General features: G+C 35.5%; 1 protein-coding gene across 2 annotated transcripts in view; it reads left to right on the plus strand.

Annotated features, from left to right (window-relative positions):
- The window catches only part of WDR35 (WD repeat domain 35), a 59,126-nt gene that overhangs the window by 20,406 nt on the left and 25,092 nt on the right, over positions 1 to 13,628 (plus strand). For both annotated transcript variants that reach the window (XM_042933610.1, XM_042933611.1), the window contains exons 11-13: positions 1,603 to 1,663; positions 8,859 to 9,003; positions 12,867 to 12,936. In XM_042933610.1, coding sequence (XP_042789544.1) covers positions 1,603 to 1,663; positions 8,859 to 9,003; positions 12,867 to 12,936 — 276 coding nt within the window. The remainder of the gene's footprint in view (positions 1 to 1,602; positions 1,664 to 8,858; positions 9,004 to 12,866; positions 12,937 to 13,628) is intronic.

Below are 13,628 nucleotides of genomic sequence, written 5' to 3' on the forward strand. Positions count from 1 at the left end.
TCTTCAGTAAGAAGAGTTCTTAGGAACTCTTCCAATTCTTTAAGCTATGAGCACGTAGATGATATGTGGATTAACAAATACAAGTTACTTGTGGTATTTTGTGGCAGTAAATCAGCTTATTTTAAGTAGTGGAAAAGTAAATTATATTTTAGTATAATTTTTGTCATTTAGTTTGTTTTTTTAAAAATTAAATTTTTTTCTTTTTTAAATTAAATTTTTATTTTAATTCCAGCATTATTAACATACAGTGTTATGTTAGTTTCAGGTGTACAATATAGTGATTCAACACTTCCATACATTTCTCAGTGCTCATTCTGATGTGTATTCTTGATGTGTAATTCCTGTCACCTGTTTCCCCCATCCCCACTCCTTTTCCCTCTGGTAACCATCAATTTGTTTTCTATAGTTAAGAGCCTGTTTCTTGGTTTGTATCTCTCTCTCTCTCTGCCTTTTTTTTCTTTGCTCATTTGTTTTGTTTCTTAAATTCCACATATGAGTGAAATCATGGTATTTGTCTTTGTCTGACTTATTTCACTTAGCATCATACTCTCTAGCTCCATCCATGTTGTTGCAAATGGCAAGATTTAATTTTTTTATGACTGAATAGTGTGTGTGTGTGTGTGTGTGTGTGTGTGTGTGTGTGTATAACACATCTTCTTTATCCATTCATCTATTGATGGACACTTGGGCTGCTTCCATAGCTTGGCTATTGTAAATGATGCTGCAGTAAATATAGGAGAGCATGTATCCCTTTGAATTAGTGTTTTTGTGTTTTTTGGGTAAATACTCAGTAATGTGATTCCTGGATCATAGTGTGGTTCTATTTTTAACTTTTTGAGAAACCTCCATACTGTTTTCCACAATGGCAGCATCAGTTTACAGTCCCACCAACAGTGCACAAGGGTTCATTTAATTTACATTTATGAAATTAAAGAAGTTTTTCTTGAGAAGCTGAAAAAAGAAAGAGAAAGTCTGCATGTAAGTAGTATGTAGAGAATTGGTTTATTTGAAGTTGTTATTCCAATCGGGAGAATATCTAAGTAAAATATTATTCTTAGCACAAGATATAGAAAAGGTGATTAACAATAGAAGAATGAAATGATCACTTTAGTATGGTGTAAAGTGTGCATTATGCTTGATTATTTTACTGAATATTAATTATTGATAATTAATTGTGTACATGTCATTTTTATATTGCTTCAAAGGAGGAGAACGAGATGGAAACATTTGGTGCAATGGTAACAAATTAGTTCTTATATAGCTGATTATAAGATAAAAATGAATTTTGAGGTTAGAGCTGATCAGGAATTTTAGAAGTGTAAATAATGAAACGTAGCCAGTGTACTTGTGTTTCTTAGGTGAACTCTTAAAAATGACAGTGTTCCATTATATTGAGAAATCAGCCTTGGTTTAATTTTAATTCGTATATCTTTATGTTTAATGCTATAGATTATATTTGTCTGCTATTCTTTGCACTTAACAATTTTGTCAGTTATTTCCCAGTTGTGATACTTTACAGAGATAAGCATGATATGTTAAGCATTATTTCTTTTATTGTACAGAACCAGGAATTCTGATACTCTTTGTTTTATTTGTTCACAGTTTGTGCTAGTTCTTTGTAATTCTATTGGCACACCTTTGGATCCCAAATATATTGATATTGGTAAGGAAATGTTAATGTCTATTCCCTCTTTAATCAAGTTTTATTTGTACAACTAATTTAAAAACCTAGCTATGACATTATTAATTAAAATGGTCTTCTAAACAAGAATGACATTTTGCCTGGTTTGCCAAGTCCAGCACCAGTTTATGCCAATTATCGTAGTCAAATTATTAATAATGCTCCACTTCACCGTATAAATATCCTGTTTAATACAATAAATTATAAGTTTACTCTAAAAGCCACAGTAATCTCATGACTGTTATACTGCCATTATTTGCTTTCAATGGGAAATATACTTGTGTAGGAATTGGTATGCAATGTAATGATTAGCATGTAATAAATGGGATTATAGAAACAATTTTGCTGTTAAACCACTTTTATTATTAATAAGCTTCTTGCAAATACCTCTCTTCTATAAAAACACTTTAGCTGCTTGTAAAAGTGCATTTTCTCTTTCCAGATTTTTCTAATGAAATCAATCTATTAATAGAGACAGCTTTCAAAATTCCTGATTTTTTTTTTTGTTTGTTTTCAGGAGACATTTGTTACTTTAGAGTTACCATTCCCTCTATCCAACAATTATGAAAGTAACCATTAAAAAATTTCTCATCTAACTCTTAAATTTTTTTGTTAAAAATCATTACCAAATATTTTGCGGCGATTTCACTATAACCTCCAAAAGTAATGTGTTTTAAGTGTGGTAGTTTATTGGATATGGTATTAGAAAAATTATTAGACTTCAGAAATTGAAAACCCACTGAATTTTCTGAATCTGAGAGCTAGTCATTTTTTTTTTTTTTTTTCAGATTTCATATTTAACCTTCATCAAATGTTAGTGTCTCCCTTCTAAATATATTTTGCTAAACTGTTTGGGTGATACAAGCAAATGTGAGAAATACTTAATGGGCTTTCAAGATTTTATGCTGTCTGTTTAGAGTTTTGGTAACTCAGTTTTATATATTGACACTTTTCAACTTCATATCTTACGTTCATTGTTATAGAGGTATGTTTATATTTGTACCTGCATATATATGTATATATGTTAGTGTTCCTTGTTAAAAGGCTTAGCTTAAAATTATTACAGACTCTTATCACAGGAATATCTTGTATTGGAAACATAACAGTCTTTAAGGGATGAATTATGTCAGTCTTTAGATTATATGTTTTTTCTTTTGATATCAAAAGTTTTAACAGAATAATGATGGTAGGGTTAGCCTCAAAGTAATTTTAATCATAGGTAGTCTTTTTTTTTTTTTTTTCATAAAGCCAGATGTAAATCCTTCACCTTCATAAAATGGCAAATACTTGAGGGCATGATTATTTGTATTTTTGAGTCTTGAAACTTTTTTTTTTTTTTTTGCAGTCTTGCTGGCTGAAATTTTAACAAACAGTTCTTTCATTGGTTTGCAGTAAACCAAGCCAAGGACTCAACATTTTTGTTTCATACATATCCTGTAAAATTCCTTTTTTAAGTTTGTATGCCAAATTTTTGTGAGGACTGGAGGGTAAAACGAAAAAAGTGTGTAACTGATGTTGCTCTGGAAAGTGTAATTTTTGTGCTGCTCTTCCTCCTGCCAATCTCTGTAGAAACTTTTTAAAAGAACTTTATGCATTATTATACAAGTTTAGTCTGTGGGGCTTTTGTACTATGCATGGAGGAGTTATGTGCCCTTTTCCGGTGCTCTTCCTTTGAGCTCTTAAAATACCTTTAAGAGGTATTTTAAAGGTGCACTTCTGTTCAGAGTACTACTTTTTACTCTGCGCTACAATTACTGATTTTCTCGTTTGCCTTCCCCACAAGATTTTGGACTCCTTAGAGATCTGTGTCTTATTAATTTCTGTATTCCTCTAACACTGTGCCTGCCCTATAACAAATGCTTATTGAGCATATGGAAAGTACTTATTTCTATCATGAAAATGGAAAATGACACATTTATTTAACAAACCTTCAGTGAGTTTCTGGTACTGTACTGGGTATCTGGAGTTATAAAAAATTGACTATGAAACTTCCTGTAGGATATCTAAACAAATAATGAAATGTAGTTAATCCGTTCGACACTGGTGTACTGTTCGCCCGCTGTGTGCTAGGTTGGTATCGTGCTAGGTGTTGGATAAGTGGATATTAGTGAGTAAGGACATCAGACGTATCTTTGCTACTTAGAGATGGTTTTATTTGAGCTGAATTTTGAAGGATAAGTGTTTATTCAGGTGACATTTTAAGGAGAGAAAGAAAGCAGCATTTGCAGAGAAACGAAGGCATGGAAAGTGCCTGGAAAGTACCAGGTGCCTGTGCTTTAGCCATTTTGGTGGGAGCTGGTAGGTGGCTTTCTAATGATGGTCTCTACCACATGCCTGGAGTCATGCATAGATTCTAGAGAAAGGCAGTTTGATGAAAACATGTCAGTGCAATTTCAGTTTACCAGATTTTTTAAGAGGCTGAGAAATTAGTAAGTAGGAAAGTAAGGGAACATTACAGATGTAGCCATTTATTTCAGGCCTCAGCATTAAAATATTACAAGCAAGTTTTACTTATATATGAATTCCTAGGTTGTTTTAGGTTATTTTACATCCTTTGCCTGCCTAGTGACTTCTACCTATAAGTGTTAACAAAGTTCAGCTAATGGAAGCGTAATTATTTCCTTAAAAATTTTTGTTTCCAATAATCATTCTAAATATTTGAAATTTTTCTTTCCAAATAATGATAGTTGAGAGGAACATGGAATGCTTTTATCCTGGTTGTGTTCTTTTTCTAAAAACGTTCTGTCTGTTAAAATTTGGATTCCTAACTTATTCCTGGGGGCTTAGTTCTAGGAAACTAAGAACTAATCCACCAGGATGGGATGGATCTTTTAATGAAAATCTAGCATAGTTTTTGTAGATAGGATTATCTACCCATATGAATTTGCTGAATTTACTCCCATACTGATCCAAAGAATGTATGTTTTAGATATATTTGTATTTGTATTTTTTTTTTTTTTGTATTGACTGATGGGTTTATATGTGACTTTATTATAAAAACCTATATAGGGGCGCCGGGGTGGCTCAGTCGGTTAAGCGGCCGACTTCGGCTCAGGTCATGATCTCGCGGTCCATGAGTTCGAGCCCCGCGTCGGGCTCTGTGCTGACAGCTCAGAGCCTGGAGCCTGTTTCAGATTCTGTGTCTCCCTCTCTCTGACCCTCCCCTGTTCATGCTCTGTCTCTTCCTGTCTCAAAAATAAATAAAATGTTAAAAAAAATAAAAAATAATAATAATAATAAAAAAAAACCTATATAGGTAATAAAAATAAAAACAATACTAGTATCCACATCTAATACTATTATTAACCCTTAATTAGAAGCAATATGCCATCGTGGTTAAGAGCACAGATTATGGAGCCAGATTAACTGGGCTTTTGTCTCACCTCCGGCTTTCTAGCCATGCACATCAGCAAGTTATTTAACTCCCGCCTCTTTCAGTTTCTTCATCTGCCCAGTGGGGTAATAATGCTTATCTCATAGAATAGTTGTGAGTGTGAGTGAGAATATATACTATGTAATATTTTCATTATATATTAACACAATTATATATTATATAGAACAAAATAATTATAGTTAATGTATTTATAGTATATGGTATATGTACCTGATGTATATATTTATTAACTTAAATATATAAATAATATATATAATATATGTATATAATATATTATATATATTTAAGTTAATAAATATTGGCTTTGAAATTATTATTGTTTATTCTATTCCAGAGATTTTGCCATGCTTTGTTATCTCTTTTAATTTTTAAAGCAGCTGTATAAGATATTATCATTTCCAACTGCAGTAAGTAAACTGAGGTTCAGAGAGAATAAGTGATTTATCTAAGGCCACAGAGTTAAGCAAGTACCTGTAGTTTGAATCCAAAAGTCTGACTCTTTCCATGAACCATTAACATTTTAATTTAACCAGGCTAATGATAAGGTATTGTGATTATTTAGGATGTATCAGAGAGGAACATGAGTATAATTTATAGTTGTATGTAAATGTTGGTTAGAGGAATGCTTTCATATATGCTTAGAAAAAATTGTATTTTATTAGAAAATATTTTTTTTAATGTTTATTTTTGAGAGAGAGAGATGGAGAGAGAGCGGGAGAGAGGCAGACAGGTAGAGAGACAGGGAGACAGAGGATCCTAAGCGGCCTCCGTGCTGACAGCAGAGAGAGCCCAATGCGGGGCTCAAGCTCATGGAACCACTAGATCATGACCTAAGCCAAAGTCAGACACTAAACCCACTGAGCCACACAGGTGCCCCATATTAGAAAATAGTTTAAAGTTGTGAACTTATTTCAAATCCCACTAAAGGCATTATACTCATCAGCATTAGAGTGTCTGTGGTAGAATTTACTAAACGTTTAGCAAATGTCTTATGATTTAGTGAGAGTGGGGTCAGAGAAAGCTGAGTAAAGCCTGGGCCTGGCATGCTCATTCTTCTCACTCAGCGCTCCCCAGGCCCTTGCTACTTTTCTAGGATCGCCTTTCGGCCACTTGTTCCCTACAGGAAAGGCTTCTGGCTCCCTCTAGAGTTCAACAATAGTACGTGTTTCAAATAGAAAAACCTTGACAATTGTAATGAAAAAATGTTTTTAGCATGATTCAACTATACTGAATTACTTTGTATATAAAAACTCTTGAATTTGAATCACAAAGTTGGTAATCTACTCAATTACTATTTTATCATTAGCCTGGTTTCTGATTCTTTGTCCATTTTCTCAGTCTTTTAATGCCTTAAAGGTTTACTTGGACCATGGCAAGAACTCCATAAATGGTAGCTGCTGTTAACACCATTCCTTTATTCTGGCCATATGAATAATTAGCTTAATATTTAATAAAACACAAGTTTTATACTATTCTAATTATTCATGAGTTTAGAAAATAGGTACTAAAATGATCTTTTATGATGGAGTTTTGTTTTGTTTTTACATAGTTCGTGTGAATGTGTTTGCTTAGTTTTATGGTATTTAGTTTGTGTTTTGTGACCGTGGACAAGTTATTTTACTTCTTCCTCTATTTTTTAATCTTTAAGCTAGATTTTATAAGGCTATGTCATCAAAGGGTACACAGGTCCTACAAAGGGTAGGAGCTTAAATGTTCTCTAAGAAAAGGAATAGATGAACAAAGTTATATGGTTAGGAGAATATTTTCCTAAATTAGGAAGGAACTTTGGAGAATTTTCTTTTCTTTTTTTTAAACAGACAAAAATTAATTTTAATGATACAGCTGACTCTTGAACAACACAGGTTTGAACTGCGTGGGTCCACTTGTACACAGATTTTACCATACAGTACTCTAAATCTAGCTTCTCTTCCTCATGATTTTATTTTTTTTAATCTCTAATAGTTCTTTTTTTTAATCAAATTTATTTATTTAAATTCAAGTTAGTTAACATACAGGGTAGTATTGGTTTCAGGCGTAGAACCCAGTGATTCGTACTTACATATAACGCTCCATACGCATCCCAACAAGTGCCCTCCTTAATGCCCATCACCCATTTAGCCCATCCCTCCACCCACCTCCCCTCCAGCAACCCTCAGTTTGATCTCTGTATTTAAGAGTCTCTTATGGTTTGCCTCCCTCTCTGTTTTTAATCTTATTTTTCCTTCCCTTCCTCTATGTTCATCTGTTTTGTTTCTTAAATTCTATATATGAGTAAAATCATAGGATATTTGCCTTTTTCTGACTAACGTATTTCACGTAGCATAATACACTCCAGTTCCATTCATTTTGTTGCAAATGGCAAGATTTCATTCTTTTTGATCGCTGGGTAGTATTCCATTGTGTATATAATTTGGCTATTGTGATAGTGTTGCTATAAACACTGGGGTGCGTGTACCCCTTCAAATCAGCCTTTTTGTATACTTTGGATAAATACCTAGTAGTGTAATTCTATTTTTAATTTTTTAAGGAGCCTCCACATTGTTTTCCAGAGTGGCTGAACCAGTTTGCATTCCCACCAGCAGTGTATCTGTTGTCTCCTGAGTTGTTAATTTTAGCCATTCTGACAGGTGTGAGGTGGTATCTCACTGTGGTTTTGATTTGTATTTTCCTGATGATGAGTGATGTTGAGCGTTTTTTCCTGTGTTTGTTAGCCATCTAGAATTTTCTTTTATAACTTAATGAGGAATTATAAGATGTGAGGTCAGAGGGAAGGATAAAGGCCCAAACCAAGCAGTAATAATAATGGGGATGGGAGGAGGCAGTGGGATTTGATTTATCTCTTCATCAGTTAATTGGACATTTGGGCTATTTCAACTTTTTGGCTATTATGAACAATGCTGTTCTGAACATTTGTGTGTGAGCTTCTGTGTGGACATTTGTTTTCATTTCTCTTGGGTATATGCCTAGGAGTGGAGTTGGTGGGGCCTGTGGTAACTCTATATTTAGCAAATGGAGAAACTGCCAAACTATTTTTCAAAGTGGATGCACCACTATTTCCCTACCATTTCTTTACATCCTTGGCAATACTTGTTATTGGCTGACTTTTTGATGTAGCCATTATAGTGGGTTTGAAGTGGTATGTCACTGTGGTTTTGATTTGCATTTGCTTGATGGCTAATGATATTGGACATCTTTTTCCTTTGCTTAGTGACTGTATATCTTCATTGGAAAAATGTCTATTCAGATCCTTTGACCATTTTTTAATTGGGTTTTTTGTCTTTTTATTATTGAGTTGTAAGAGATCTTTATATATTCTAGAAATAATTCCTTATCACATATACGATTTACAAACATTTTCTTCCATTCTGTGGGTTGTCTTTTCACTTTTTTGATGGTGTCCTTTGAAGCACAAATGTTTTAAATTTGATGAAGTCCAGTTTATCTACTTTTTCTTTTGTTGCTTGTGCTTTTGGTGTCATATCTAAGAAACTCTTGCCTAATCCAAGGTCACAAAGATTTATTTCTAAGGTTCCCCCCACCGCCCCCCTAAGATTTCTACAGTAATTTTAGTTCTTACATTTAGGTCTTTGATCCATTTTCATGTAATATTTTTGTATGGTCCTACAAGCTTTTGATTATGTTTTTTGATTTTAGAGACTGCATGTTGGGTATATTGTCTGAAATGAGGAGTTGAATACAGTGGTCACTGAATTCCTTTGCAGCACAAACATTCTGTGATTCTGTGTAACTGTAACCTAATTGTTTTAATGCTCTTTTAAATAGTACCATTATTTGTTGCAATGACCAAAACCCATGTGATAGCAGCTTCAAAAGAAGCATTTTATACCTGGCAATATCGTGTGGCAAAGAAGCTCACAGCATTGGAAATTAATCAGATCACGCGGTCTCGGAAAGAAGGGAGAGAAAGGTATATCTTTTGATACATGGTTTTTAGTAGCTCAGCCGTATCACATTTAAACCAGACATAGTTAATTCTAAATTGTCATGCTTGAGAACTGTAAATTGTTTTGATTACTAGAAATAATACTTTCCCATTCAAAATCTTTCAAAATCTTTCAAATTATTTGTTTAAATTGATCAAAATAAATAAGAAGGGGTGTGGTATAATAAAAGAAAGCCCTTAGAGATTAAAACTGGACGTCTGTGGGTTTTTTTGTTTTTTTTTTATGATTTTTTTTAACGTTTTATTTATTTTTGAGACAGAGAGAGACAGAGTATGAATGGGGAAGAGTCAGAGAGAGAGGGAGACACAGAATCTGAAACAGGCTCCAGGCTCTGAGCTGTCAGCACAGAGCCCGACGCGGGGCTCGAACTCACAGACTGCGAGATCATGACCTGAGCCGAAGTCGGCCGCCCAACTGACTGAGCCACCCAGCCGCCCCAGAAGTCTGTGTTTTTATAAGGAAATAGCTATTCTCCCGAACCTACTCTCACCATGTTAGGGTTATTATGCTATACTTGAAATATGATTATTCAACTGAATGTCTGACCAAAGCTTCATTCTTATGGGTTAGTGGCACAGGTTGTTCTGGGAGAGTGGGGGTGATCCTAGTATCAGCCACCATAGGATAGGCAGGTTCTTAGACACAGATAAGGAGGAGGTCTTCAGGTAGGGTGAACTGGTTACTTGGGCTTCTTTTTCTTGCCCTGGATTCCAGGGAGTTGGGTTAAGTGATAGAGAGGGCTCTACTACATAGAGAAGTTAGGACTAGGATGGGGGGATTCCTGTGATAAGTTTCAAGGTGTAGATGTGTTTACTGAGTTTTTGTAAGTTATATTATCTCTGTTGGTGATATTCTGTATTTTACCCACTTGTTGTTACCCTAAGCCTGCCTTTATGTATGTATGTATGTATGTATGTATGTATGTATGTATGTATGTATGTATTTTAACGTTTATTTATTTTGAGAGAGAGAGTGCGAGCAGGGGAGAGGCAGAGAGGGAGAGGGAGAGAGAGAGAATCCCAAGCAGGCTATGCACTGCCAACACAGAGCCCTACACAAGCTGGAACCATGACCCTTGAGATCACAACCTGAGCCAAAGTCAGAGGCTTAACTGACTGAGCCACCCAGATGCCCCACCCTAAACCTTTAAATAAAGCATTTTGTTGAGTGCTTTACTCTAATAATTCTTAATCAGGGCTTAGACCTCTGTTGGGAGTGGGCACTGGGGGTTATGTCAGAAACCCTGGGTTGCTTTTTCAGATCATCTTCCCTCACACATGCTTGTTGTCTTAATGCAATCTTCCCTTTCCTTTAAGATTCACTCAGGTACTAAGATAGGAGAAATGTCCCTAGTAAAAATATTCTGGATGCATGAATTCATGTGGAAGCAAAACAAATAAAAAAAAATTGAAAAATACTATATCTTCTCAGTAGTTCTGAAAGTCTAGATAGGAAGAATCTTTGGTCTTTTTCAGGACAGCATGTGGCAGTGGTAGCAATAATAAGACAACTGCCATCTGCAGGGAGAAGGTAGATCTAAGGACAAAGTTGGGACAGAAAAATCTAGCCTCTCCATAGAGTGAGTGTCCTGGGAGACAGCTGAAGATATTCTGGCTTTAAGATGGCAGCATTTCCTTGTATTTCTATGTAGGATATGACTGGGCAGGTTCTCTCTGGACCTCACTTTCCTCATCTGTAAAATATCTTTGATGATAGTGATAACAGCCAACACTGAATACTTCTTACCTGCCAGATACTCCAGTAAGCCTAGTGAGTACTCTCATTAATCCTGTTTCACAGAGAAGAGACTAAGACACGTGAGCTTAAATTATTTGCCAAAGGTCACTAGCTGATAAGTAGAGATGGGACATAAAGCCAGGTTGATCTGGCTCTGAAGCACTTCACTCAGATTGGCCTTTCTTGTAGTACCCTACTTGTTTTAAGAGGGGGAAGGGGGTCACGTGATCTCTTGAGAGCCCTCCTATTCTAACCGTTGACTTTTATTTTGTGATAACTAGTAGAAATAGTGGCTGGATATACTTAATAGAAATGTAGTAAAATACAGAAGCACAGCACCTCTAAATTATTTCTTTTTAAAATATATTTTCTTTCTGTCTTTAATACATTTCTGTTAAATTTAACATTTAATCTCCTTATTGATCAAAGTACAATTATGATTTCAGTTTAACAATGATAAAATCTCATGATATTTTCGAGATAGAAAATGGCTTGATTTTCTTATGATTATATTACATTTATGATTTCTTGATGATCAGGCTTTGCATATGTACTTTACAAACATCATTTTATTTATGCCTCTTAAAAAAACCCTGCAAAAGGTTGCCCTTATTTCCACATGGAGAAATTGAGGATCAGAGAAGTTAAGTGACTTGCCCAGGGCCTCATAGCTACTCTATGTTGTATCTTCCCTATTCACCTCCACTAGTTTTAATATTTTTCCAGCAGACATAGAGCACCTGGCAGTATATGGCACTGTGCTAGGCACTAGAGATACAGCCTTTGGTTCTGGGAAACCCACCAACTAGAGAGAGAGGTAAACTAGTGGAGATACTATGGTGTGAATAGTGTTATAATGAAGGTATCAGAGAGATGGGCAGAGTCTAAAAGTAGTCATCATCATCACACAGGGAACATAGGGAACAATTCTTTAGTTCAGAACAAAAATTCCATTAATTAGAGCTTCCCAAATACATTTAGGCTTTACCTTTATGTATTTTTAAAAAATTTTATTAATTTTTTTAATGTTTTATTTTATTTTTTGAGAGATGGAGAGAGAGAGCACGAGCAGGGGAGGGGCAGACAGAGAGGGGACCTATAATCCGAAGCAGACTCCAAGCTCTGAGCTGTTAGCACAGAGCCCGATGGGGACTTGAACCCACGAATGCGAGATCATGACCTGAGCCTAAGTTGGACACTCAGCCAGCTAAGCCACCCAGGCAGCCCTAATTTTTTTTTAACATTTATTTATTTTTGAGAGACAGAGATAGAGACAGAGCAAGCAGGGGAAGGGCAGAGAGACAGAGACAGAATCTGAAGCAGGCTCCAGGCTCTGTGCTGATAGCTCAGAGCCTGATGCGGAGCTTGAACCCACGGCATTGTGAGGTCATGACCTGAGCCGAAGTCAGACACTTAACTGACTGAACCACCCAGACGCCCCTAGGCTTCACCTTTATTGAGCACATTATTAGACAGGAAATTACGGAGAAACAACAGAGAAACTTACTTAGTGTATCAGAAGTTATTCCTGACATTCATTTGGAGAATAAGGTAAAATAGCTGTTGGGTCTTAATGAAATTCATTGAAAATATGTGATTCAATGTTCAAAGATATTTTCGACCTAGCTTTCAGGAACATATTACTTGCATAACTAGGAAACACCTGGTAGGTAGTTTCTACCTTTATATGATTGAGTTGTGTCAAGAACTCTTTTTTTAAAAAAAATTTTTTTTAATGTTTTTATTTATTTTTGAAGGAGAGAGAGACAGGATGAGACGGGGAGGAGCAGAGAGAGAGGGAGACATAGAATTTGAAGACTGGAGCAGGCTCTAAGCTGTCAGCACAGAGCCCTATGCGGGGCTCGAACTCACGAACTGTGAGATCATGACCTGAGCCGAAGTCAGACGCTTAACTGACTGAGTCACCCAGGCGCCCCAAGTTGTGTCAAGAACTCTTTAAAATAATCAGAACATTTATGTTACATAACAGTATTCATTGGTGACATTCAACCTAATTATTCTAGAGGTTATGAAATGGTATAACCTGTACTTAGGCTATCTTTGAAATTCTGACTTTTTTTTTTTCCAGAATTTATCATGTGGATGATACTCCTTCTGGATCAGTGGATGGGGTGCTTGACTATAGTAAAGCCATTCAAGTAAGTGATCTTATTGCCAGCAAATGTTAGTATCTGTAGATTTGGAAGTACTGTAATTTTAGTTTAAGATCTGAAAAAGAATTTGTTTTTAGTGAATAGCATCATATTCTGGTAATTCTTAAAAAAAATTTCTGTTCTGAAAACCTTTTTCTAGGTGTGCTGTGATTTTTCCTTCTTTTGATTTTTAAAAACATTTTTGTTTTTTTTCTTACTCTTTTTTAAAATTTTAGAGAGAGAGAGCATGAGAGGGGGAGAGGGGCAGAGGGAGAGAGACAGAGAATCTTAAGCAGGCTCCACGCTGAGTGTGGAGCTCCAATCCATGATGCTGGGCTCAATCCCATAACCATGAGATCATGACCTGAGCTAAAATCAAGAGTCGGACACTCAACTGACTTGAGCCACCAGAGGCCCCTAAAAACATTTTTGAAATAATTATAGGCTCATGGGAGGTTGTACAGATAGCTTAGAACATTTTTACCCCACTTCCCAATGGTGACATCTTCTATAACTGTAGTATAATATCAAAAACAGGAAATTGACATTGATAATGACACCATTAACTGGACTCCCACTGGATTCCTTACTCAGTTTTCACTAGTTTATACATGTACATGTGTGCGTGTGGTTTTATGGAATCTTACCATCATGAAAGAACTTGCCTCATGCTATTTCTTCATTTTCACACTTGTTCT

Source organism: Panthera leo, chromosome A3 (assembly GCF_018350215.1).
Source record: "Panthera leo isolate Ple1 chromosome A3, P.leo_Ple1_pat1.1, whole genome shotgun sequence".
In the NCBI taxonomy this organism is placed as follows: Eukaryota; Metazoa; Chordata; class Mammalia; order Carnivora; family Felidae; genus Panthera; species Panthera leo.